This window comes from Rhinoraja longicauda, chromosome 3, assembly GCF_053455715.1.
Source record: "Rhinoraja longicauda isolate Sanriku21f chromosome 3, sRhiLon1.1, whole genome shotgun sequence".
In the NCBI taxonomy this organism is placed as follows: Eukaryota; Metazoa; Chordata; class Chondrichthyes; order Rajiformes; family Arhynchobatidae; genus Rhinoraja; species Rhinoraja longicauda.
The window spans coordinates 55497238-55524800 of NC_135955.1; the positions used below are offsets into that span (position 1 = coordinate 55497238).

Below are 27563 nucleotides of genomic sequence, written 5' to 3' on the forward strand. Positions count from 1 at the left end.
CTGGCCGTTTGAGTTATCAAACCAGGCTGTGATGCAACCAGTCATTATACTCCCTATCATAGAGTTATAGAGATTCAGTAGAGTATTTGGCAATCTACCAAATCTCCTCAATCTTTTAAGGAAGTTGAAGCTTTGATGAGCTCTCTTTGTGATTGCATTGATGTGCTGGCCCAGGATAGATTGGTTTCAGAGATATATATGCCCAGGAACTTGAAGCTGTTGACTCTCTCCATCATTGGCCTGCTGATGAAGTCAGGTTCCTGGATCCCTGGACTACCCTTCCCGAAGTCAACAATCAGCTCTTTGGTCTTGCTAACATTGAGAGCAAGATTGTTGTGGTGGCACCATTCAATCAGATTATCAGTCTTCCTTCCATTGACTTATCATTGCCTGGTATTCGTCCAACAACAGTGGTGTCATCAGCGAATTTAGAAGTGGTGTTGGAGTTGTGTTAGGCTACATAGTCGTGGGTATAGAGAGAGTAGAGTTCGGACTGAGCAGGAAGTCTTGGAGTGCTCCTGTGTTGACGGTTATCAAGGAGGAAGTGTTTTTGCCAATTCGTACTGATCATGGCTTGCCAATGAGGAAGTTGAGCATACAACTGCAAAGGAACGAGCAGAGAACCAGTTCTCAGAGTTTGATAACTAATGAGGGGATGATGGTATTGAACTGCTGCAAGAGGTGGCAAGATCACACTTGGAGTACTGCTTACCATTTTGAAGCTATTTAAAGATCGGTATACTTTTACCCTTTTTGAGGCAGCTTACAGAAGTTTCACAATATTCATTCTGGAGTGAAGGCGTTATCTTCTGAGGAGATTTTGAGCAAGTTGGGCCTATACTTATTGGAGTTTAAAAGATTGGAAGGTCCTCTACATGAAAATGAAGATTCTGAGACGGTTTGACAAGGTAAATGTGGAGAGCTCGTTCCCTCATGAAGAGGGTACAATTTTAGAAAAACATATCACTCATTAGATGAGAGTTGTTAATCTTTGGAATTCTCTAGCACAATCATCCTGTGGAATTTGAGTCGCAAGACCAAGACAAAGATTATTTTAAAGAGAGTTGAGGATTATCTGGATCAGGCAGGTGTGGAGCTGTGTCCATGATCTGATCACCCGTGATCTTATTGACCTTACACCTTTCGAAATTTCCTAATCACCAAACTACCTCGGTCATGAATTTTGATCTGTGCATTATTACTTTACATTTCAATATAGTAAAGGCTCAGAAGTCTGCATTATCACAGTGCAAGATACTGCATTGGTTTTGCCTCTGGTAAAAACCTGGCTAATGGAACCTGATTTTACTTTTTTCTCTTTCTATAGACATGTAAGGAGCACAGCTTTCCAGTGGATAATTTTAAGAGCATTTACATAAACGCTGACTTAAAAGAGTTGGAGTGTGTCTAAATTCAATTCAAAGTACTGCTCCTGTATTTTCCCACATACTTTTTAAGGCTCAGAAGGCTGCTATTCAGCCCACCATCTTCATGCTGGTTCCCAGCAGAGGAATCCCATTAGTCCCTCCTGCCTGTCCTCTGCAATCGATACGCTATCTAACATGTTCATCATTTCCTTTTTGTGGTTCGTTTTTCACTTACACTAATTTACAATAGCCAATTAATTTTCTAGCTCATCTTTGGGATATGGGAGTAAATTGGAACACCAACTAGAAACCCAGGTGGTCATGAGGCGGATGTGCAAACACGATACTGACAACATCTGAGATCAGGATCAAACTCGAGCTCCTGGAAACGTGAAGCAGCAGTTCCAACTGCTGCACTGCCAACAATAATGAAAACCGTAAAATATTGGTTACAGCTGGTTATGTTACCAATGACTCGTGTAAATTCTTCTTTGATTGCAATCCTTTTTTGGTCTATTTCTCATATAAATTCATCTTTGATTGCAATCCTGTTGTGGTCTATTTCTAGTACAATGATTCGGGTGGATACAGACATCAACTGCCTTCCCCTCAGTTGCCTTTGAGATGATGATGTGGAATTGCCACCTGACAGTGCTACAGTTTTTTCGATGAATGCATTCTCACCGTGAGATTATGCAAGGAATTCTAGGATTCTGTCTTGTGATGATAAAGGAATAAAGATTTTGTGTCTGTTTGAATGGTTTATGTTTGGGCAGCATGGAGCCAGTGGTTTTCCAGGGACATTCCGTTAAAGAAATTCTTGGAATAACATGGGGATAGGCAAAATTGAAGGGAAAATCCTTACTAGTACAATTTCTAAAGAATAAGATATACTTTCAAAATGGAATAAACACTACTAGATAATCAGAACTCTTGGTTTTAATAATTGCAAAAGGAAAATTAGTGGGTTGCCTTCCTGGTGCCAAGGTCATGGATGTCTCTGAGAAGGCACAGGACATTCTGAAAGGGGAGGGTGACCAGCAAGAGATCATGATCCATATTCTACCAATGACACAGTTAAAAAGGGATATGAGGTCCTGCAAAGAGAATGTAGGGAGTTGTGTAATAGTTGAAAAATAACCTCCAGGGTGGTAATGTCAGGATTACTACCCATGCCACAAACTAGTGAGGCAAGAGATAGATAATGGCTGAGAAGCTGGTATACAGGGGAGGATTTCAGATGTGAAGAAAGTGGAGCCTTTCTTCCAGGGCATGAAGCTGCAAGACCTGTGCAAGAGAAATGAACTGGAGAGAAACCAAAATCCTCACAGGGAGGTTTGCTCGTGCTACTCGGGATGGTTTAATCTAAAGTATCGGAAGCATGAGCCAGCGTTGAAGATCAGCAAATTAAGTGACTGATGGGAAGTTAGGGGTTATGACAAGTGTGAAAGGAAGGACACGCTGAGGCAGGTTAATAAACATGGTGAGAGTGATGGGCTCAGCTGATGCACTACAATACTGAGAGCTATATTTTGCACTCTGTATTTTCCCCTTTGCTCTATCTATAGTATTTTTGTTGTCTTGATACCTCGGTATACTTGACATTAATAATAATAAACCTAAACCTGTGTTTATTTCAATGCAAGGAGTATTATAGATAAAACAGATTAATTTTGAGCTGTGTAACTGTGATCTGTGCCATTCAGAAACGTGGTTTTGAGTGGGACAGGACTGACAGCTCAATATTCCAGGATTTTGATCTTTTAGACTGATAGGGAGGTAAAATTGATGGAGGAGTTCCATTACTAATCAGGGAAAAGTCATAGCTGCACCAAGAGGAGTTATTGGAGGGCTCACCGTCTGAGGCAATATGGGTAGAACTTAGATAGTGCAGTCACTCTGATGGGATTATACTATAGGCCTCCCAATAGCTGGTGACAGATTATGGAAAGACGTAAAAGCAACCGGTTAATCGTAATGGATGACTTTACCTTCCCCAATATAGGCACCCCCCAGCTTGCGTAATAGGCGTCTTATGTAAACTCTGACTTGCGTAAGCAATTCTTTAAGCCCACTGGTCTCCGCTTCGGAGCTCCCCTGTGGTCTCCACGTTGAATAGTGAATTTACGAGTGTGCAATAGCGCTTCCATTTCCTATTTGCGTAACATCTGATTTACGCAAGGGTCCGCAGGACATAACCCTTACGTAAGTCGGGGAACTTTCTTAATGCATGAGGCTTGGACAAGGAAGAATTTGTTAAGTGTATCCAAAAGCATTTCTTGAAACAGTATGTAGATAATTCATTAAAAGTGGGAAACAAGACTGATTGGTGACTAACGTTTCAGTGGGAGAGCATTTTGGGAACAGTGGTCACAACTCGTTTGGTTTTAAGGAGACACTAGACCAAGTGGACCCGTTGGGCCCATACCTCTCCTGCATTGGTGCAGCACCCTCTCCTCCCCTCCCCCCTTTCCCCCTCCCCCCACTCCATCTCCATCAACCCCCCTTATCCTCCCTCCTCTCCCCCTTCCTTCCCTCCACCCCCTCCCTCCCTCCCTAGGAGATAGATTTAAACTTTAAAATGTGAATAACTTTAAAAATATAACACCGATTTCAATGAAAGTTCTTCCATTAGCACCGAAGGGACGACGGTGAGTAAGGTGGGCTTAAAATTGTTGCGCTATCGTGTACCCTTTTGGCTGTAGTTCAGGAACAAACAAACGAGTTTTAGTGTATAGATGAGAAACTGCAGATGCCTGAATGTTGAGCAAAAAGAAAAGTGCTGGAAGAACTCAGTGGGTCATGCAGCACCTGTGGAGGGAATGCTATGGTGGAAATCCACAGATGTGCCTGACCCACTTGGTTCTCCAAGCACTTTTTTCTTTGTTTTATGTTAGTTGCACCCTGGCCATTCCCTCTTCTCCCCTCTCCCAACAGGCAAAAGGTATAGAAGTGTGAAAACGCACGCCTCCTGGTTCAGGGACAATTTCTTCCCAGCTGTTATCAGGCAACTGAATCATCCTATCACAACCAGTGCTGAACTACTATCTACCTCATTGGTGACCCTCGGACTATCCTTGATCAGACTTTGTTGGCTTTACCTTGCACTAAATGTTTTTCCATTAACTTCTATCTGTACACTTTAGATAGCTCAATTGTAATCACGTTTTGTCTTTCTGCTGACAGGTTAGAACGCAACAAAAGTTTTTCACTATTACTCGGTACACGTGACAATAAACTACACTTGTACTGAGTTATGAATAAGATAAGTCTGGACCTTGAAAGTACTAAATTGGGGGAGGTAAATTATAACCTTAGCAAGAGTTTCTTCAGTTAGATAAAGAGTAAGAAAGAGGCAAGAGTGGACGTTGGACCTTTGGAAAAGAAGGCAGGAAAAGTGATAATGGGGAATAAAGAAATGGCAGAGGAGTTGAATAACTTTTTTGCATCAATCTTCACAGTGGAAGACACCAGCAACATGCTTGAAATTCAAGAGAGTCAGGGTGTGGAAGTTAGTGGAGTGGCTAGACCTACTTGAACTTTATTCTGTTTTAAAACTGTTTCTAATTTTGTTTCACTGGGTTGTCTAAATTTATACTGATTAGGTAAATAATTTATTGCATCGTATGGAAGGCGCATTCCCAATCTCATTGTACCCCTGTACAATGACGATAAAGATATATTGTATTGTATTGTATTATGAGAGAGAAGGTGCTTGGGAATTTGAAAGGGCTGAAGATGAATAAGTCGCCTGGACCAGATGGACTGCACCCTAGGGTTCTGAAAGAGGTTGCTTTAGAGATTGATGGAGGCATTGATGGTGATATTTCAAGAATCACTAGTCAGCAGTGGTTTCGGATGATTTAAAAATTGCCAATATTACCCCACTGCACAAGAAGGGAGCAAAGCAGAACAGTTGGAAATATAGGCCGGTTAGTCTGACTTTGGTGGTTGGTAAGATTTTAGAGTCCATTATAAAGGATGAAATTACGGACTACTTAGTTCACAATAAAATAGGCCAAAGTCAGCCTGGCTTTGTGAAGGGGAGGTCTTGCCTGACAAATTTGCAGGAATTCTTTGAAGAAGTAAATAGCAGGACAGACAAAGGAGAGGCAGTCGATGTTGTTTTCCTAGATTTTCAGAAAGCCTTTGATAAGGTGTCACATAGGAGGCTGTTAAGGAAGATGAGAGCCCATGGTATCAAAGGGCAGATACAAGTATGGATATCAGGTTGGCTGGATGGCAAAAGGCCAAGAGTGGCAGGAAAAGAGAGCTTTTTCTGGTTGACTGCCAATGACTAGCGGAGTTCCACAGGGCCGCTGGGGCTGCTGCTCTTCATGTTATATATTAATGATTTGGACGAGGGGATTGAAGACGTTGTGGCCAATTTTGAGGATGATACGAAAATAGGTGGAGGGGCAGGTAGTGTAGAGAAAGCAGGGATTCTGCAGAAGGACTTAGAAGGTTGGGAGAGTGGGCAGAGAAGTGGCAGATAGAATAGTGTTGCAAAGTGTAGAGTCATGCATTTTGGTAGTAGGAATAAAGGCGTAGATTATTTTCTAAATGGGGAGAGAATTCAGAAATTGGAGGTGCAAAGGGACTTGGGACTGCTGGTGCAGGATTCCCAAAACGTTAATCTGCAAGTCGAATCGGTAGTAAAGAAATCAAATGCAATGCTAGCATTTATTTTGAGAGGGCAAGTAATAAAAACAGAGATATAATGCTGAGGCTCTATAAGGTGCTGGTTAGGCCGCATTTGGAATACTGTGAGCAATTTTGGGCACCATATGTGAGGAAGGATGTGCTGGCTCTGTATTGGATGCAGAGGAGGTTTACAAGAATGATCCCAGGAATGAGTAGGTTAACATAGGAGCATTGGACAGCACTGGGCCTGTACTTACTGGAGTTTAAAGGAATGAGGGGGGACCTCATTGAACCATACAGAATAGTGAAAGGCTTGGATAGAGTGGATTTGGAGAGGATGTTTCCACTAGTGGGAGTCTAGGACTAGATGTCATAGCCTCAGAATTAAAGAATGTTCTTTTAGGAAGGAGATGACGAGGAATTTCTTTAGTCAGAGGGTGGGAATCAAAGGAAGACTCTATCTAGTGTGAGTGGTTTAAAGGCCAGTTGATCAAAGTTCAGGACCAGTAAGGAGGAGGGACAAGGGTGACTAAAGATGAAAGGATTGAAGCAGTTTGGAGAGATTGGACCAACTTAGATTATTATCTCTGGACCATTGGAGGCTGATAGAAGTTTATAAAATTATGAGAGGCATAGACAGGGTATACAGTCAGAATCTTTCTTCCAGAGTCGAAATATTAGTGTGCAGAGCGTTTAGGTAAGAGGGAAAAAAGTTTTATAGGAGATGCGCGGGGCAAGTGTTTTTTAACCAGCTGTTGCCTGGTGGCACAGATACAATAGTGGTGTTTAAGAGGCTTTTGGAAAAGGCACACGAGAATGGAAGGATATGGATCATGTGCAGGCAGAAGGAATGAGTTTAATTTGCATTGTATTCAACACAGATATTGTAGTCCGAAAGACCTGTGCTATTCGTTTCAGTTCCAGTTTCAGGTTGCCAAGCTTGGTTGGAATTATGAGATTATTAATTCAAGTAACTGGTCTTCCTAAAGAAGGAAAGGGCTTTGTAACTTTAGCAAATTAAGTTTGTCAATATTTCATTGCAGGTGATCACAGATAATATCAAATATTTGAAGTCCAATCGGGGATAAATGATAACATTTGACATTAAATGTACTGAACTCACACTCTATCGTATACTACTACAATATGGGCATTGGATGTACTGAATGTTAAGATAACTAACTCATAGAAATGATAAGGATGAAATTTCAGATTTTTTTCAAATAGCAATGAGACCAATTGTCTCTATTTCAGTATCTATGTTGCCTGGGTAGCACAACTGGGAGAGCTGCTGCCTCGCTGCAGTAAAAACACGGGTTCAATCCTGATCTTGTGCTGTCTGTGTGGAGTTGGCACATTTCCCCTATCTATAGAAGGGTCCCGCCCCGAAACATTACCAATCCATGTTCTCCGGAGATATTGCCTAACACGCTGAGTTAATTCAGCACTTTGCGTTCCTTTGTGTAAACCAGCATCTGAAGAAGTGTCTCGACCCGAAACATAACCCATTCCTTCTCTCCAGAGATGCTGCCTGTCCCGCTGAGTTTCTCCAGCATTTTGTGTCTATTTGCAGCTCCTTGTTTCCACATTCCCTGTGACCGCGTGTCTTTCCTCCCAGTGCTCCGCTTTCTTTCAGCGTCCCAAAGGCGTGCGGGTTTGTCCGTTAATTGGTCTCTATAAAATTGCTCCTAATGCGTCTGGTGGATGCGAAAATGGGATTACATAGAACTAGTGTGAACGGGCGAATCGACCCACGCATGAACTCGGTGGGAGACGCGTCTGTTTCCATGCCGTACATCTGGACTCCATGCAATTAGCACAACGGGCTCATTTTTTTTGGGGAGGGGGGGTTATTAAACCCCGAGAGTGCAATAGGAAGCATACAAACAGAGGAAGGTTTGTGGGGGGGTGGGGGGAGATCTTCGGTGGCCGTGAGGATTTTGACGCAGACGCGAGGTGACGTTCAAATAGATACGAGCTGGGAGCGTTTGTATCAAAACAGCGGCGTTCCGACGCATACGGTGCTGTGATACAGCAACCGCTTGCTGTCCAGGCAGGCGGGGAGGGAGGCAGCAACATTTCCTTTTAATGGACGGTAGGGATTAATTTAAACAGGTATTCGCCTTTTCGGTTGCTTGAAAGATTATTGACATCCGCCTGAACTTGGCGAACAGTATCACGAGGAAGAGAATGTGGTCGAGTTAAGGTCAGATGGGAGCTGACTTGAATAGAACTCAAATGTTTGCATGGACTGATTATTTGAACGATCTTTTTCGCATTCATTATTCTGTGTAATATTGCCAGCCCCCTTCTGCACATCGTTGGGCAGTGTTTAAAAAATGCTGACTGGAGGTCAGTGCCAGGCCCCGTTTTCTCCTTTTGAGCAGTGGCCGCTCACTTGCCTGAACCTTGCTGTAATGCCACAGCCAAATCCTGAGTCAATCGGACTGTAATTTATTAGTTATTGCAATAGCATTTAAAATGTACTTAAACGCTAGAGATAAACGTTAGAGCTAACGTGCAATCCAATCACTAGCCTAATTGGCCTATATTTCACATTTGTCAAAATATGTTAGTGTTATATACGCTTGTGGATCGCACTGCGGGGAAAGCGTAGTTGGAGTTGTATCCTCTGGGGATTGCAAACAAGTGTAATGTGCAAATACGAACAGGATGATCTTTCTGATATAAAAAGACCAGACTCACTGCTATTAGTATTATTTTATCCAATTAAACCGGCACTCATTAATTTATAGACTTTTATTTTCTATGGCAATTGAACAGTCGGGTTCCAGACAATGTGAATGGCTCTACAATTCACGTTTAAAAGCTAATAAATCATGCTTGTTAATGTTAACTTAAATATTGGATTAGTAGGAAAGATTGCCAAGAAGGAATTCTCAATCAGTTGTAGTCACAGAGAAAACATTAACATGGAAAACCTCAAAGTGATGATCGTAAAATATTTTAAGTAAATGTAATGGCCTTTGAATGTATTTTGTAATACAATTTCAAAGGATTGTATTAAGATTGAACTTTTATTCAGAATGCAAAAATAGTCAGCGAAACCAGCTATTTCCATAAGCACTCCTAAGAGCTGAAATCCGAAGAGCTGAAAAAAAAGCTGAAATCTGCATCTTATTGTTTGGAATGATGTTCAAAAAAATGTTACTAGGTTAATTCCCGGAATGGCGGGACTATCATATGTTGAAAGACTGGAGCGACTAGGCTTGTATACACTGGAATTTAGAAGGATGAGAGGAGATCTTATTGAAACGTATAAGATTATTAAGGGGTTGGACACGTTAGAGGCAGGAAACATGTTCCCAATGTTGGGGGAGTCCAGAACAAGGGGCCACAGTTTAAGAATAAGGGGTGGGCCATTTAGAACTGAGATGAGGAAAAACATTTTCAGTCAGAGAGTTGTGAATCTGTGGAATTCTCTGCCTCAGAAGGCAGTGGAGGCCAATTCTCTGAATGCATTCAAGAGAGAGCTAGATAGAGCTCTTAAGGATAGCGGAGTCAGGGGGTATGGGGAGAAGGCAGGAACGGGGTACTGATTGAGAAAGATCAGCCATGATCACATTGAATGGCGGTGCTGGCTTGAAGGGCGGAATGGCCTCCTCCTGCACCTATTGTCTATTGTCTATTGTTTTTGTATTGTGTCCAAGATGAGAAACGTAGACAATAATGGTAGACTATTGTTCCAAGTTTCCAAGATATAGATTCTGAGAATGTACATCATAGAAATCAGCTTCTCATTACAGTGATGGTGTTTAGCCTCTGCTTGAGCATCTTTGGTTCAGTCACCCGGTCTCCTCATTTAAAAATGCTAAGCCATAAAGCAATGAAATCCATTTGGTCAACAAATAGTTCAAATATCATATGCAGAGTATTTTCCGCGCAGTAAATGCAATGTGATATTGGCTTTTAATCAAAAATCATAGATCTTCAATGCCTGCAAGATTCAGTGATTCTTATGTACAATAATAGATTCTTGAAATTAAATTATGGGCGCTGACAAAAATATTATATGTATTACAGAAAAAGGGTTCATGAATAAAGACCAATGAGGCCTATTTTTAATTGATTGAATTGCGATCTTTGCTTTTTATACTCGTATTTACTCAGGACGTTGACGCTTTAAGTATATGTTTGGCAATAAAGTACTTTTTGGAAATGCTGCTTTGCAAGTTAAATATAGGTAATTGTGCATTTGTCTGCAGTTTTGTACAAGTTGCACCTCATGAACAAGCAAAATTGATCATGAACCTTGGTTTCTGAATTTAGATTGGTGCATAGCAAAGGCGAAGTAAGCACAGGCATGGCTTCTCTAAAAATGATCTACTAAAAAAGAATGCTAGAGCTCTAAAATAAAACAGGAAATGATGCAGGCCAGTGACTTTTTAATCATAGCTCTGATGGTTCTACTTGCATTTTGGAACACTTGTAGCACAAGAACCACGCCCTTAAGTGATTTACAAGAGCTTTATCAAACAAAAAAATGCTGCAACTCCACATTAAGGCCTATAACCAAAACACGATAAAGGTTGTTGGTCTATATAGGGTTTAAGGCAGAAAAGAGAGTCTGATATGTCATGGAAGAGAATTCCACAGCAAAGAGCTTTGGCAACACTAACTTGCAGGACTGGAGTACTCTGTGCAGAGGTGTTCAAGAGGTCAGAACTTGAGCAGAGCAGGTATGTTGGAGGTATAGGGTTGGGGACGTTTACAGAGATGGTGAGATTTACAAGCATGGACCACCTTGAAACAAAGATGAATTAAAATTGGTGGAATTGCTTAACCTGCAGCCATGCAGGGCAACAAACGGAGCAATGATGGGTGATGTTGGCATAGGGTTAGCAGAATTTTGGTCAACGTCAAGTTTAGGGAGGGTAAAACAAAGGAATATTGCAGCAGTGTAGAAAATCCTGGAGAGAATACAGGCAAGGGTGAAAATTTCAGCAGATGAGTGCAGGCAGGATGGAGACTGGTGTTGTCTGCCATGAATGTGAAAGTGGCTGTTTTTTGGTCATATTAATGTAAGATCAAATACTTAACTTAAGTTCGACTATGATGAAGGGTCTCAACCTGAAATGTCACCTATTCCTTTTCTCCAGAGATGTTGTCTGACCCACTGAGTTAATTCATCATTCATTAGGCCATTTGGCCCATCAAGTGTACGCCGCCATTGAATCATGGCTGATCTATCTCTCCCTCCTAACCCCATTCTCCTGCCTTCTCCCCACAACCTCTGACACCTATACTAATCAAGAATCTTTCTATCTCTGTCTTAAAAATATCCACTGACTTGGCCTCCACAGCCTTCTGTGGCAAACAATTCCATAGATTCACCACCCTCTGACTAAAAAAAATTCTCCTCATCTCCTATCTAAAAGAACGTCCTTTAATTCTGAGGCTATGACCTCTAGTTCTCGACTCTCCCACTAATGGAAACATCCTCTCCACATCCACTCTATCCAAGCCTTTCACTATTCTATATGTTTCAATGAGGTCCCACCCTCATTCTTCTAAACTCCTGCAAGATGTAGTTCTACTATTTTCTACTATGACAATGTAGTTCAGTAAGGTAATTTTGATTTTCTCTTGTTGACTGCTGGATATTCCTTAAGATATTCCTTAAGAATTTAAGTCATTGCAATTATCTGTGTTATAGGATGTGTTCATGTAATGAAATAAACACACACTAGAAATGTGCAGCAATGTAAATTAAATAAACAAGCAATACTATAAATGTCTGTGGAGAGATTAAAATAAGGTTATTGGGTTAGAACTGAGCAGCCTCTGGTTGCTACTGACATTTATGGACTTTAGAGCCACCAGTTCCAATTTTAAATGTTTGCCATAGCTTGTTTATTATCATTCTGTTTAATGTAGTCACCCAATCCAACATAGCCAACATGTGCCTTCATAGTTTGCTTTATTCAAATATAGAACCCTAGTTTCAGATTGAACTAAATTGGGGCGGCACAGTGACGCAGCAGTAGAGTTGCTGCCTTACAGCGCCAGAGACCCGGGTTCGATCCAGACCATGGGTGCTCTTTGTATGGAGATTGTACGTTCTCCCTGTGGTTATCCCCAGGTGCTCGTGTTTCCTCCCACACCCCAAAGACGTAGCGGTTTGTAGGTTAATTGGGTTCGGTAAAATTATGAATTGTCCCTATTATGTAGGGTAGTGCAAGGTGATCGCTGGTCAGCACGGGCTCAGTGGGCTGAAGGGCCTTGTTTCTGCGCTATATCTCCAAAGTCTGAAAGTCTAAATCAATTAGTGCTGCTGGTTCACAACTCTAAGAGCTTGAGTTTGATCCTGATCTCAAATGTTGTCTTTCTTGAGTTTGCACATTCTTGTATATTAATTTCAATCAAGTTATAATTACTGTTCCTCAAAAGTCACCAATAGCCTGTTTTCTTGCTGGTTCTGAAACCATACTGATCTAGAAAATGATCTCGTTTTCACTTTCTGAATTCATCCACTGTTCCATTATTTTTCCTGCTAACTAGTTTGCCCAGTCTCTGCGTGTAATTAATGATCCGCACGATTATTGTATTGTATTACCATTGCTACATGCAATGCAATTTTCCAGATTTATGTTACACACTGCATTACCATGACTGCTTGGGTACCTATACAGAATTATGTCCCCAGCTAATTCATAGGATTGTCAGGCTGTTTCCTCCACTTGATTTGCTGAACTAAAATCCTCCGTCTTTATTTGTTTATCCCATTGTTTAATATTAGGGCTACCCCATGTACTAATTGTGGCCGGATTTTGGTCACTTGGCTAATAATGAGATATGCAGGATAGGCAAAACTAGGAGTCATAAAATATGGTGTAATTGCAACTACACCATATTTCTTAATTGCTCATTAATGACTCCTAGTTTTGCCTATCTTGCATGAGATGATAAAATATCTTTAGTTTTATCTTTGAAACAGTTTCTTCTGCTTTGACTCTTTTATTGGAAATATCTTCTTACATTTTCATGTGTCACATTTTTCTTGCACCATGGTAAGAGGCCATACTATAAAATCAAGCATTCCTGTTAGTCCAGTCCCCTAATAGTTTTTCTGAAAATCTGTTTTCTCTCACTTGCTCATTAACTCACTCTAATTTTCCTGAAACTCACCCATGTTAGGGGTGATTGACACATCAGGGCCTGATGGTCTGCATCCCAGGGTGCTTAAGGAGGTGGCTCTAGAAATTGTGGACGCATTAGTGATTATTTTCCAATGTTCTATAGATTCCGGGTCAGTTCCTGTGGATTGGAGGGTAGCTAATGTTATCCCACTTTTCAAGAAAGGAGGGAGAGAGAAAAAGGGAAATTATAGACCAGTTAGTCTGACATCAGTGGTGGGGAAGATGCTGGAGTCAATTATAAAAGACGAAATTGCGGAGCATTTGGATCGCAGTAACAGGATCGTTCCGAGTCAGCATGAATTTACGAAGGGGAAATCGTGCTTGACTAATCTACTGGAATTTTTTGAGGATGTAACTAGGAAAATTGACAGGGGAGAGCCGGTGGATGTGGTGTACCTCGACTTTCAGAAAGCCTTCGACAAGGTCCCACATAGGAGATTGGTGGGCAAAATTAGAGCACATGATATTGGAGGTAGGGTACTGACATGGATAGAAAGTTGGTTGACAGACAGAAAGCAAAGAGTGGGGATAAATGGGTCCCTTTCAGAATGGCAGGCAGTGACTAGTGGGGTACCGCAAGGCTCGGTGTTGGGACCGCAACTATTTACAATATACATCAATGACTTGGATGAAGGGATTAAAAGTACCATTAGCAAATTTGCCGATGATACAAAGTTAGGTGGCAGTGTGAACTGTGAGGAAGATGCTATGAGGTTGCAGGGTGACTTGGACAGGTTGTGTGAGTGGGCGGATGCATGGCAGATGCAGTTTAATGTAGATAAGTGTGAGGTTATCCACTTTGGTGGTAAGAATAGGAAGGCAGATTATTATTTGAATGGTGTCAAGTTAGGAAAAGGGGACGTACAACGTGATCTGGGTGTCTTAGTGCATCAGTCACTGAAAGGAAGCATGCAGGTACAGCAGGCAGTGAAGAAAGCCAATGGAATGTTGGCCTTCATAACAAGAGGAGTTGAGTATAGGAGCAAAGAGGTCCTTCTGCAGTTTTACAGGGCCCTAATGAGACCGCACCTGGAGTACTGTGTGCAGTTTTGGTCTCCAAATTTGAGGAAGGATATTCTTGCCATTGAGGGCATGCAGCGTAGGTTTACTAGGTTAATTCCCGGAATGGCGGGACTGTTGTATGTTGAAAGACTGGAGCGACTAGGTTTGTATACACTGTAATTTAGAAGGCTGAGAGGGGATCTTATCAAAACGTATAAGATTATTAAGGGGTTGGACATGTTAGAGGCAGGAAACATGTTCCCAATGTTGGTGGAGTCCAGAACCAGGGGCCACAGTTTAAGAATAAGGGGTAGGCCATTTAGAACAGAGATGAGGAAAAACTTTTTTAGTCAGAGAGTTGTGAATCTGGAATTCTCTGCCTCAGAGGGCAGTGGAGGCCAATTCTCTGAATACATTCAAGAGAGAGCTAGATAGAGCTCTTAAGGATAGCGGAGTCAGGGGGTATGGGGAGAAAGCAGGAACGGGGTACTGATTGAGAATGATCAGCCATGATCACATTGATGGCTCGAAGGGCCGAATGGCCTACTCCTGCACCTATTGTCTATTGACAGTCAACAGTTCAAATTGTAGTCTGTTCGGATGTGGAGCACCCTGGGGAAACCTACACAAAGTATTGTGAATTTTAGAAATCAGAAATAAAAGCACAGAAGGTTAGAGATAATCACAAGGACAGGCGGTATCTGTGGAAAAAGAAATAAAAATTGCATTTCACGTTTCACGTTATTGATCTTCTCAGAAGGCATTTCCCAACATAATCTGGCATTGGACTCCTCATGAAGATGAATTTGCAGTGGTTATTCAGGGGAACCTGCCTTTAATTCGGTTGCTAATTGCCTTTGATTCAGTTGGCTCAGACTTTAATTGTTTGCATCATAGTTGTTCAGAGGCTCAGAAAGGTACTCAGACTCTTCCTATATTTCTGGAGCTGCCTCTTGTGGGAAGCAGACATTGATAAGGGTATTTATTTCACAAAATGCTGGAGTAACTCAGCAGGTCAGGCAGCATCTCGGGAGAGAAGGAATGGGCGACGCCTCGGGTCGAGACCCTTCTTCAGACTGATAAGGGTATTTGTCCGGGTAGCCTTTGGTTTATATTAGGACAAAGATATTTAAAGATGAAGTCAGCAGACCTGGCACAAAATTCATGGTCAATTGGGTGGCAATGATTCCTGAATTCCTGTATGATTCTGAATTTTGGACAGTCAAAAGCATGTATCCCGAGACACTGGAAATACTGCCAATTATGTATCTGCAAAATTCCATGATTGCTGGAAAGATAAATAAACCAATGTCGGTATCCTCCCCTTGGCCAATGTCCCAGCATTCTCCTGGACTGGCATTAAGGTCGCGGTTACTTCGTTGGCAAACCACATTGTACAAATACGATGCTGGACACCAAATACAGACATTTTATTATTTTCCATATAGGGATAATATCAAGAGATTTTATGTATATAAAAGGAAAAAGGGTAACCAGAGAGAGAATGGAACTCCTCAGGAATCAAAGCGGTTAGCTGTGTGTGGAGACACAGGAGATGGGCAATGCCCTCAATGAATATTTTTCCTCTTGTTTTTAAGACATGAGAACTGGGTGACTTGGGGCCAGTCAATGGAAATGTCTCGAGGGCAGTCAGTGTTAAGGTCAAGGAGATGCTGAAGGTCCTGAGGCGTATGAAGGTAGACAGATCCGGGCATGATCAGATATATCCAAGGACACTGCGAAACGAGAGAGGAGATTGCAGGTGTCCTGGCTGAGATTTATGAGTCATGATTAAATACGGGGGAGGTGCCAGAAGACTGGAGAGTGGCAAATGTTATGCCTCTATTTATGAAGGGCTGCATGGAAATGCCTGGGATTTACAGGCCAGTGAGCTTAGCAACTGTGGTCGAAACATTACTAGAGAGTATTGAGGGATAAGATATACATGCATCTAGATGGACAGGGGGTGATTAGAGACTGTCAGCACAGTTTTGTATGTAGGAGATTGTGTATCACAAATCTGAGTGAGTTGTTTCAAGATATGACCAAAAAGGTTAATGAGAGTAGATCTGTAGACATTGTATAAATGGAATTCAGCAAGGCAGTTGACAAGGTTCTGCATGGTTGGCTGCTTTGGAAGGGTAGACTGCATGGGATCCAAGGGGAGGTAGCTGATTGATAGGAAATTGGCTTCATGGGAGGAAGCAGAAGGTGATGGTGTAAGGTTGCTTTATGGACTGGAGGCCTGTGACTATTGGTGTGCCTCAGGGCTCGGTGCTGGGCCCATTGCTGTTTGTCATCTATATCAATGATTTGGATGAGAACATGCATGGCATGATTAGCAAGTTTGCAGATGACACAAAAGTGGGTGGTATTGTAGATAGTGAAAATGGTTGTCAAATTTTGCAGCACGACCTTGATCGGTTGGGCAAATGGCCTTAGCTTTGGTTGGTGGAATTTAATAGAGAAAAGTGCAAGCTTTGGCTTTTTGGGCAGCCTAATAAGGCAGGACCTACACAGAGATTGGCAGGGCTCTGGGGAGTGTTGTAGAGCAGAGGGATCTAGGAATGCAGTTACATAGTTTCTTGAAAGTGGCATTACAGGTGGATTGGGTGGTCAAGAAGGTTTTTGACACATTGGCCGCCTTCAGTCAGAGTACTAAATACAGAAGTTGGGAAGTCATGTTACGGTTGTATAAGACATTGGTGAGACTGTAGTGAGTCCAAAACGAGCGATATTATCCAAAAGACTTTATTCATAGCAAAAACCGTAACAAGGCGCAACGCACTTACTTTGGACACCACTACTTAACTGCTTACATAATCTAATCTAATCTCTTGAGTTTGATGCCAGACACAACTATACCTCGCGCTCCCGCATCCCGTGACTCGTTAGCCCAAGCGAGGGTTCGAGACCCCCCCGCTAATCTGTATGTCCCTCCATGACCCCCCCCCCAGAACCCTCGAAACCATACCTCACGGGTGCCCGGACCTCCCTCCCGGAACCGCCAATGTGACGGGAGGGGGGGAGGCCGCTGGAGGCGATGGAGGGGCCACGGAAGCGGAGGGCGTAGGCGCAGGAGAGTGCTTGATCGGGAACGGGGGCCCGGGCCCAACCATAGGCGGCGGGGGGGGCTGAGAGGTGGCAAACAAGGCGCCGCTGGCGGCACCAGGGGGGCGGCCATAGGCCGGCCCCTGCGCGGCGGCTGGGCCACCGACACAGGAAGGGCCTGGTCCAAATGGGCCGGCTTGAGCCGGGATACTGAAACGAGTTCCTGGCGATTACCCACCTGTAAGGTAAAAGTGACAGCCCCTCTCTTAAGTACCTGAAACGGGCCCTGATAAACCGGCTGAAGAGGGGGGCGATGGGAATCTTTCCGCAGGAACACGAAATCGCAGTCCCACAAGTCCGACGGGACGTGGACCGCCGTGCTTCCGTGCCAGGAGGTCGGGACTGGAGCCAGAGAACCCACCCATGCCCGGAGGGAACCCAACACCGACGTAACGGTCGGCGGCAAGGCGGGGATGTGCCTAGCTCGGCCTTTGGGGCTGTACGAATGCCGAGGAGGACCCAAGGCAGCTGGTCAGCCCAATCGTGGCCGGTCAGTCGGGCACAGAGGGACGCCTTCAGCTGCCGATGGAAGCGCTCAACCATCCCGTTGGATTGGGGATGGTAGGCGGTGGTCTGCTTTAAATGAGACCCATACAACTGTGCCAGCGCGGCCCAGAGGGAGGAGGTGAACTGGGCTCCCCGATCTGTGGTGATGATAGCCGGTACGCCGAAACGGGCCACCCAATGCAACGCCAGGGCCCGTGCACAGGAGGCCGCCGAGGTGTCCGACAATAGGAGCGCCTCCGGCCAACGTGTAAACCGGTCCACCACTGTCAGCAGATGAGTATAACCCCTGGAATAAGGCAATGGACCCACCAAATCCACGTGGATGTGGAAAAAACGGACTGGGGGAACCTCGAATCTCTGGTATGGGGGCTGGACATGGCGATGAACTTTGGAGGTTTGGCACGGAATACAGGCCCGTGCCCAGGCCGCCACCTGCTTCCGCAGGCCGTGCCAGACAAACCGGGCGGCCACCATGGCCGAAGTCGCCCTGATGGACGGATGTGCCAGGCCGTGAATGGCCTCAAAAACCTTACGCCGCAGGGCAGCAGGCACCACCGGGCGAGGGCGTGAAAGGGAAACGTCACACCACAACTTGGTACCTGTGGGGCCATACGTCACCTGCTCCAAACGCAGTCCCGAGGCTGTGGAGGCGTACACCTCGGCCGTTTTTTCCAGGCGCTGAGCCTCCGCTAGCTCCTGGAAATCCACCTGTCCGCCTACCATGGCAACGGAGGGAATGGCCGGCCGGGACAGGGTATCAGCAACCGTATTAAGCCTACCCGCAATATGACGGACATCGGTGGTAAACTCCGAAATTAGGGTGAGGTGCCGCTGCTGGCGAGCCGACCACGGATCAGAAACTTTAGCAAAAGCGAATGTCAGAGGTTTGTGATCCGTGTAGGCCACGAAAGAACGGCCTTCCAAAAAATAGCGGAAGTGGCGGACTGCTAAATAGAGGGCCAGGAGCGCCCTATCAAACGCACTATATTTGAGCTCGGCTCGCGAGAGCTGCCGGCTGAAAAACGCCAGGGGCTGCCATTGACCTTCGACCTGCTGCTCCAAAACCCCACCCACCGCCACGTCTGAGGCGTCCACCGTCAGCGCCGTGGGGGCGGAGGAGCGCGGGTGCAGCAGCATGGTGGCGTTGGCGAGGGCCTGTTTGACCGCGACAAAAGCCGTCTCTGCAGATGCGGACCATACCAACTCGGCGGGGTTACCCGCGAGGCATAGAAAAAGGGGGCGCATGACCCGAGCTGCTGCAGGCACGAACCGGTGATAAAAGTTCACCTTGCCTACGAATTCCTGCAATCCCTTGATGGTAGTAGGGCGTGGAAAAGAGCGGACCGCCTCCACCTTAGCTGGCAAAGGGGTGGCTCCGGCCGATGTAACCCGGTGACCCAAAAAATCTACCACCGACAGGCCGAATTTGGCATTTGTCCGGGTGCAGAATCAGGCCGTGGTCCTGCAGCCTCTGGAATATAGTGCGAAGGTGGACTAAGTGCTCCTGGACCGAACGGCTGGCAATCAAAATGTCATCGAGGTAAATGAACACGAACGGCATACCTCGACCCACACGGTCCATGAGACGCTGAAATGCCTGAGCTGCGTTTTTAAGGCCGAAAGGCATGCGCAACCACTCAAACAACCCGAACGGAGTAATGGTAGCCGTCTTTGGGATGTCCGGCGGATGGACCGGGATCTGATGATACCCCCGCACCAGATCGATCTTCGAAAAAATTGTAGCCCCCTCCAGGCTAGCGGAGAAGTCCTGTATGTGCGGAATCGGGTAGCGGTCCGGCCGTGTTGCCGCGTTAAGTCGTCGGAAATCCCCACATGGTCTCCACCCCCCAGATGCTTTGGAAACCATATGCAAGGGGTAGGCCCACGGACTACTTGAAGGCCGCACAATTCCCAGCCTCTCCAAGTTCAAGAACTCCTCTCGAGCCATGGCCAGCTTTTCGGGTGGGAGGCGCCGTGCCCGGGCAAAAACCGGCGGGCCCTCGGTCGGAATGAAATGCACCACCCCATGCTTCTCGGAAGGTGCATCGAACCGCTGAACGAGGAGCTGCGGGAACTCCACTAGGACCGCATCGAATCCGTGATGGCCTGGATCGCTGAACTGGGTGGGGCGGCGCTTGGAGGGGCCGCAGGCCCCATACTTCGGGGCCGTACGTCGGCCGAGGGCTGCAGGCCGCTACCGTGGCCGTCTACGACCAACGAAAACGCCCATAGGAAGTCCGCACCCAAAATGGCCTGGCCCACATCCGCCACGATGAAATTCCAACGGTAGGTCATAGACCCAAAGGACAGGGACATAGTCCTCTTACCGTAAGTGCGGATGGCGCTACCGTTCACTGCAATAAGGGGCGGCCCCTTCCCCCCCGCTTGAACTTCACAGCCGTAGGGGGGCACAATACTCACTACCGCTCCCGTATCCACCAGAAACACGATCCCGGTCTCTTGGTCTGTCACGTAGAGGCGGCGATTACGGCCAATCGAAACTGCCTCTACGTTCGATCGGCCCAGGCATTTCCCGGAAACGTACACGGGGCTCTGCAACTTCGGGCGTCACTGCCCCACCGCCGATGGTAGAAACACCAGCCGCTTTTATTCTGCCGTGCTGGTTGTGCCCGCGACCAATAAACATGTTCTGCAGCCCCTTTTTGCCTGGCAGACTGCGAAATAGCGGCCGAGCCGTCGCTCTCCCGGCCGCTCCCCCGACTGCCGCTGGGCCTCGAGACACGATTGACCGAGTCATCCCGGGTGTTCCGCTCCCTGACGAGCACGTCGGCTTTCTCGGCGAACGTTCCCGGGTCGGCAAACGAGACGTCGGCCAACACCAGCCTGACGTCCTGGGGTAGCTTCTCTCGAAATGCCGCTTCGAAAACCATGCACGGCTGATGGTCGCCCACCAAGGTCAGCATTTCCGTCATCAACTCGGACGGCAGCCGCTGCCCCAACGCTGGTAGATGGAGCAGCTTCAGAGCCCGCTGGTTCTGGCTCCAGCCGAATTTCTTCAGTAGGAGCCTCTTGAGCCCCACGTACTGCTCCGTTTGGGGTGGACTGGTCAGATATTGACTGACCCTCGCAGCCACCACCGCCCGCAGACAGCTCACCAGGTGGTGGAACTTCTCCTGTTCGCTCTCCACCTTTTTTATATGGAACTGCGACTCCGTCTGTACAAACCACAGGTGCGGCTGATGGGCCCAGAACGGCGGTAGGTGCATCTCGCCCGCGCTCGCTCCCACTTGCGACATTCTGCGTGTTCTCTTCAGATCTTACGTTCGGGTCACCAATGTAGTGAGTCCAAAACGAGCGTTATTAACCAAAAGACTTTATTCATAGCAAAAACCGTAACAAGGCGCAACGCACTTACTTTGGACACCACTACTTAACTGCTTACATAATCTAATCTAATCTCTTGAGTTTGGCGCCAGACACAACTATACCTCGCGCTCCCGCATCCCGTGACTCGTTAGCCCAACCGAGGGTTGGAGACCCCCCGCTAATCCGTATGTCCCTACAAGACCACATTTAGGTTATTGTGTTCGGTTCAGGTCACCATGTTATAGGAAAGATGTTGTCAAGCTGGAAAGGGTGCAGAGAGGATTTATGAGGATGTTGCCAGGAAACGAGGGCCTGAGCTATAGGAAGAGGTTAAGCAGGCTAGGACTTTATTCCTTGGAGCGCAGGAGGATGAAGGGCGATCTTATAGAGGTGTACAAGATCATGAGAGGAATATATTGGGTAAATGCACAGAGTATTTTGCCCAGTGTAGGAGAATCAAGAACCAGAGGGAACGATTAATAGGAACCTGAGGGGCAATTTTTTGTTTTTACACAAAGGGTGGTGGGTGTATGGAACGAGTAGCCGCAGGAGGTAGTTGAGGCAGGTACTATCATAATGTTTAAGAGACATTTGGACAGGTACATGGATAGTACATGTTTAGAGGGTTATGGACTATACGCGGGGCAGATTGTATTAGTGTAGATGGGGCATGTTGGTTGGCATGGGGATGTTTGGGTCGAAGAACCTGTTTCCACACTGCATGAGTCTATGATTCTCTATGACTATAGGAGAGGAATAACAGGTTGATGAAAAAAGATGCAAGGATGTGCTCAAAGCCTCCTCGAAGAAAATCAATATACCCACTGACTCCTGGCAACCTCCTGATCACTCAAAGCGGTGAAGGAACATTTGGGATGAAATTAAATATCTTGAAGCATACATTAGAAGCACATGGAAGTGTTGCATATGTGGTTGAAGAAGTGATCCACCTCACAAACTACCTACTCCCCAGCTCTATCGATCATCTATTGCCTCACTTGAGGAGAGTTTGCAGTTCCCAAACTGGTCACATTAGCTACCTCTGGAATTCACAAAATGGGGATGGAAGCGTGACCTCATCAATTCCAAAGGACTGCTTGGGGAAGGTGGAGATTTATCAGCTGCTCTTTGGAAATGTAGCCATTTGTATAATGCATTGTCCTTGTTTTCTCGCTCCATCTCTTCAAGTAGCTCAAAGAACTTGCCATTTTGAAAGACATGTTCTTTATTCAATATTTTATTTTAGTTTCTGGTTTTTATTTCCACATCTTTTTTTATGTAGGATTTCTGTTGCCTTTCCTATCATCAATATTAACCTATCTTATCTAAAGTTCACTCAATGTTTTCCATCTTAAATTGTTTGCTAAATATTGAAGTGGAACGATAAGGATTGCAAGGCCATTGAGGGATTTGGCCAAAGTTGAGGCATTGATAAATGGTTAAAATAATGTAAAGATTCGGATTTCAAGTAAGAGATTATACTGTGTTATACCAATTCCAAACCCTTTTGCTACAATAAAATTATAATGAGAAGCATTATGTTTGAAGAAAATATTTTATTGTAGCAGATAAATAATTCGTTAGTTTGCTTTCATTGTTGATAACATGAGCACGTGAATGTCAATTATTACAGTTAATTATTCACAAGTGCAGTCATGCTCTCTTGAACCAAATTATTTTTTAAAAACTCATCTTAATGGAATTGATTACTGGAAATGCATACCTGAAATAAGCACACAATTACAATCCATTTGTTGCATGTTTAGACTTTTAAAACAGATTGTTCTGGTGCTTTGCTCCACTGAATGTGCACTCATCAATATTGTAGTAAAGTGCACGGGTTGTATAAAAACCTTTGTTACTCTTTTTATAACATGAGCCGCCTTATAATCACCTAGATGGTGGATAATGGAAAAATAAACATGATCAGATTTATAAATTACTGGACCAAGTGGACGCCCCTCCCTCCCCCCCCTCCCCTCCCTCCCTAGACAATAGGTGCTGGAGTAGGCCATTCAGCCCTTCGAGCCAGCACCACCATTCAATGTGATCATGGCTGATCATTCACAATCAGTACCCTGTTCCTGCCCTCTCCTCATCCCCCCCCCTGACTCTGCTATCATTAAGAGCTCTATCTAACTCTCTTGAAAGCATCCAGAGAATTGACCTCCACTCCCTTCTGAGGCAGAGAATGCCACAGATTTACAACTCTGAGTGAAAAGGTTTTTCCTCATCTCCGTTCTAAATGGCCCACCCCTTATTCTTAAACTGTGGCCCCTGGTTCTGGACTCCCCCAACATTGGGAACATGTTTCCTGCCTCTAGCATGTCCAATCCCTTAATAATATCATGTTGAAAGACTAGAGCGAGTAGGCTTGTATACACTGGAATGTAGAAGGATGAGAGGGGATTTTATCGAAACGTATAAGATTATTAAGGGGTTGGACACGTTAGAGGCAGGAAACATGTTCCCAATGTTGGAGGAGTCCAGAACGAGGGGCCACAGTTTAAGGATAAGGGGTAGGCCATTTAGAACTGAGATGAGGAAAAACTTTTTCAGTCAGAGAGTTGTGAATCTGTGGAATTCTCTGCCTCGGAAGGCAGTGGAGGCCAATTCTCTGAATGCATTCAAGAGAGAGCTAGATAGAGCTCTTAAGGATAGCGGTGTCAGGGGGTATGGGGAGAAGGCAGGATCGGGGTACTGATTGAGAATGATCAGCCATGATCACATTGAATGGTGGTGCTGGCTGGAAGGGCGGAATGGCCTCCTCCTGCACCTATTGTCTATTGTCTATAATATTATATGTTTCAATAAGATCCTGTCTCATCCTTCTAAATTCCAGTGTATACAAGCCCAGTCGCTCCGGTCTTTCAACATACGACAGTCCTGCCATTCCGGGAATTAACCTAGTGAACCTACGCTGCACTCCCTCAATAGCAAGAATGTCCTTCCTCAAATTTGGAGACCAAAACTGCACACAGTACTCCAGGTGTGGTCTCACTAGGGCCCTGTACAACTGCAGAAAGACCTATTTGCTCCTATACTCAACTCCTCGTGTCATGAAGGCCAACATTCCATTTGCTTTCTTCACTGCCTGCTGTACTTGCATGCTTACTTTCAGTGACTGATGAACAAGGACACCCATATCTCTTTGTACTTCCCCATTTCCTAACTTGACACCATTCAGATAATAATCTGCCTTCCTGTTCTTACTATCAAAGTGGATAACCTCACATTTATCCACATTAAACTGCATCTGTCCTGCATCTGCCATGCATCTGCCCACTCACACAACCTGTCCAAGTCACCCTGCATCCCCATAGCATCCTCCTCACAGTTCACACTGCCGCCCAGCTTTGTGTCATCTGTAAATTTGCTAATGTTACTTTTAATCCCTTCATCTAAGTCATTAATGTATATTGTAAATAGCTGTGATCCCAGCACCGAGCCTTGCGGTACCCCACTAGTCACTGCCTGCCATTCTGAAAGCGACCCATTAATCCCTACTCTTTGTTTCCTGTCTGCCAACCAATTTTCTATCCATGTCAGTACCCTACCTCCAATACCATGTGCTCTAATTTTGCCCACTAATCTCCTATGTGGGACCTTATCAAAGGCTTTCTGAAAGTCCAGGTACACTACATCCACTGGCTCTCCCTTGTCCATTTTCCTAGTTACATCCTCAAAAAAATCCAGAAGATTAGTCAAGCACGATTTCCCCTTCGTAAATCCATGCTGACTCAGAACGATCCTGTTACTGTTATCCAAATGTACCGCAATTTCTTCTTTTATAATTGGTTCCAGCATCTTCCCCACCACTAATGTCAGCCTAAGTGGAGCAAGATTTTCATACAGAAGGTGATGCATATATGGAACGAGCTGCCAGAGGAAGTGGAAGAGGTGGATACCATTGCAATGGCTAAACAAAAATGGACAAGTAGATTAGTAGTAATGGTTTGGAGGCATTATGGGCCAAATGCAGGCAAATTAATTGGCTTCGTTCGGCATCTTGGCCTGTTTCTGTAAAGTACAATTCTGAATCTATAAATTGACTTGAAGCAAGCTATAATATGAGAATAGTGATGATTGGGTACATGTCATGGGGATATGCCTGTACCTTTTGATGTTAAAAGCCAAGTTGCAGGTATACTAAACATCAAATTTATCATGCTTAAATCAAATTTAGCGTGAACATAATAGTTATATGAGCCAACAACTTATTTACATGTTTTTAATTTTGATTTGACTAAAGCAAACACCTGATGTTAATACATTTTTATTTACTATTGTGTTATGAAGTCTAAATACCTTGACACGGGAATAATGCTATTGAAATATCCATTCCAGGCTGGAAAACTGCCCAAAACAATGTAGTCAGCAATTGATATCCTTTTCACTGAGTATAGTTAATTTTTTGAATATTGGTATCTCATTATTTTGTGTACTAAGTATAGGTGTTTGTCAGGGACACTTAGAAAAATAAGCCACTGTCGCTACTGCAGCGAGTTTCCTGAAACAATGAAAGTTTCATAAATCTGTCTCCTTGTCTGCAATGGTTTGTGAAGTGGTCCCACAAATTTGAAAATTCACTGAAAAAGAAAAGATAGCAAACAAAAACAGTCTGGGATTGAGTATCGGGGATAAAGTTGAGTTTGCATAAGATGATATCTGAGGACTGCTTTGTTTTAAGACCCAGGGTTGCAGCAATTATATTGATAATGTATTCATGCATATATTTAAAAATCTAAACATGTATTAGACCATCACAAGGCACAACAGTCTAATCTGCTCCTCACCTTGTCCCTCCAGCACTGAATAAGGGGATCACTGCTGAATGATTTGTAATGACAATACTAAATAATATTCCAAATCTAGTGTTACTTTTACTTTCTGAAGAGATCCAGTGATCCTTCAGCCAACAAGGCTTCATTTGAACAGATTAGGGATTGATTCTACATTATCCCTTGCTTGAATTTGTGCCTTGAAATATATATATTGATAAAGTAAAATGGAACGTGTCCACCTGGAAAGATGTCAGTATGAAAATTTTTATTACAGCACAATATCTTTTCCATTTTTTTGTGACAGAAAAAGAATGATTAAACGACAGGTTATATGAAAGTTCTTCAAAAGATGATGAAGTTAGGATTAAACATCTTGACAGAATCTTTTTGGTGGGGTGCTTTGTTTGAAAAGTACACCTTCCTTGGGCTGAGTATTTAAGTCAACCTTAATTATATCTGATGACAGTCTAAAGAAGTGCCCGAACCTGAAACATAGTATATCCATTACTGGATTACTCACAGTACTGAGTTACTTCACCACTTTCCAGCATCTGCACTTCCATGTGTCTCCTTAATTATATCTGTCATCTGTTCAGAACTGACTGAGTGCACAGCATTCCCTACTCCAATTTATGAAGCCCAGTGGCATATGTCTGGTCTGATTGATCTGAAACACTTGTACCCATTGAACTTATCTGTGGCAATTTAAAGATACAATTGACCGCACTGATTGGTTGGGAATAGGAAGAATGTGTGCTGGTCAGGGGCATGAAAATATGATTAGATTTTTGTTAGGTAATAGATGCTGATGGGGAAAAAAGAAAATATTTTAAATATACAAGCCAGGATGACGTAAGGAAAAAAAACTATTTCTTGTAAGTATTTTTAATGGTGCTTAACTCCCTCCTCTAAGTATCTTTTGCCTCATGCCCCTCCTAGATATCCGTATCGGTTTGAAATAAAAGGACACTAAATCAATATAGTCTTTTGGTGGTATAACCTTTGAATTTTAATCTGTCAATTTTGTTGTATTACTACCTATTGTATCCATTAGATCTTCCTGTGAGCCGTTTATATGTGTGAGATTTGTGTTCATCATATTATGAGCCTGCTGAAGGACAAACAAGTTTTCTTGCAAAATGTCAATCATAAGCACAGTTTCTCTGAATTGTCGACTGGATACTTTTTTTAGGGAATTTAGATGTATCTGTTGTAAAAAAAACAAGAAAAGGAAATACAGAATGTTTATTTGGTTGCACTCCCACAGTTTTGCTTGGGGATTAATAATGTGTTTGGAAGCAGGCTTCCAAACGTGACTTCTGGATTGCAAACAGAATGTAACTAAGAATCAAGTTGGTGAACTTTTGTAAAGTAGGGAGGGAGACGGAAAGCAGGAACCGAATGGCTAGTTATCTCAAATTCTGTCAAAAACTATTAATAAAAACACTGTGGGCCATTTTGGAAAAATATCAAGATAATATAGAAAAGTCAACATAGATTTGTGAAAGGAAAATCATGTTTGACCAATTTATTGGGGTTCTTCAAGGAAGTGAATTGTTCTGCGTTAAGGTAAATGGATGGATATACTAAGATTTCCAGAAGGCACTTGCTATCATAGAAAATAAAAACACGGTATAGGAAATAATGCATTGATGTGCAGA

At 44.1% G+C, this 27563-nt stretch overlaps 1 protein-coding gene across 5 annotated transcripts in view; it reads left to right on the top strand.

Annotated features, from left to right (window-relative positions):
* Nucleotides 1–27563, top strand: part of agtpbp1 (ATP/GTP binding carboxypeptidase 1) — a 175177-nt gene that overhangs the window by 6035 nt on the left and 141579 nt on the right. For 3 of the 5 annotated variants that reach the window (XM_078396169.1, XM_078396170.1, XM_078396171.1), the window contains exon 1: nucleotides 7973–8106. The exons of 1 other annotated variant lie outside the window; for it this stretch is intronic. In XM_078396169.1, coding sequence (XP_078252295.1) covers nucleotides 8100–8106 — 7 coding nt within the window. In that variant the 5' untranslated portion in view covers nucleotides 7973–8099. Of the gene's footprint in view, nucleotides 1–7972; nucleotides 8127–27563 lie in introns of those variants that run through there. One more of the 5 variants, XM_078396173.1, reaches the window with a different exon arrangement.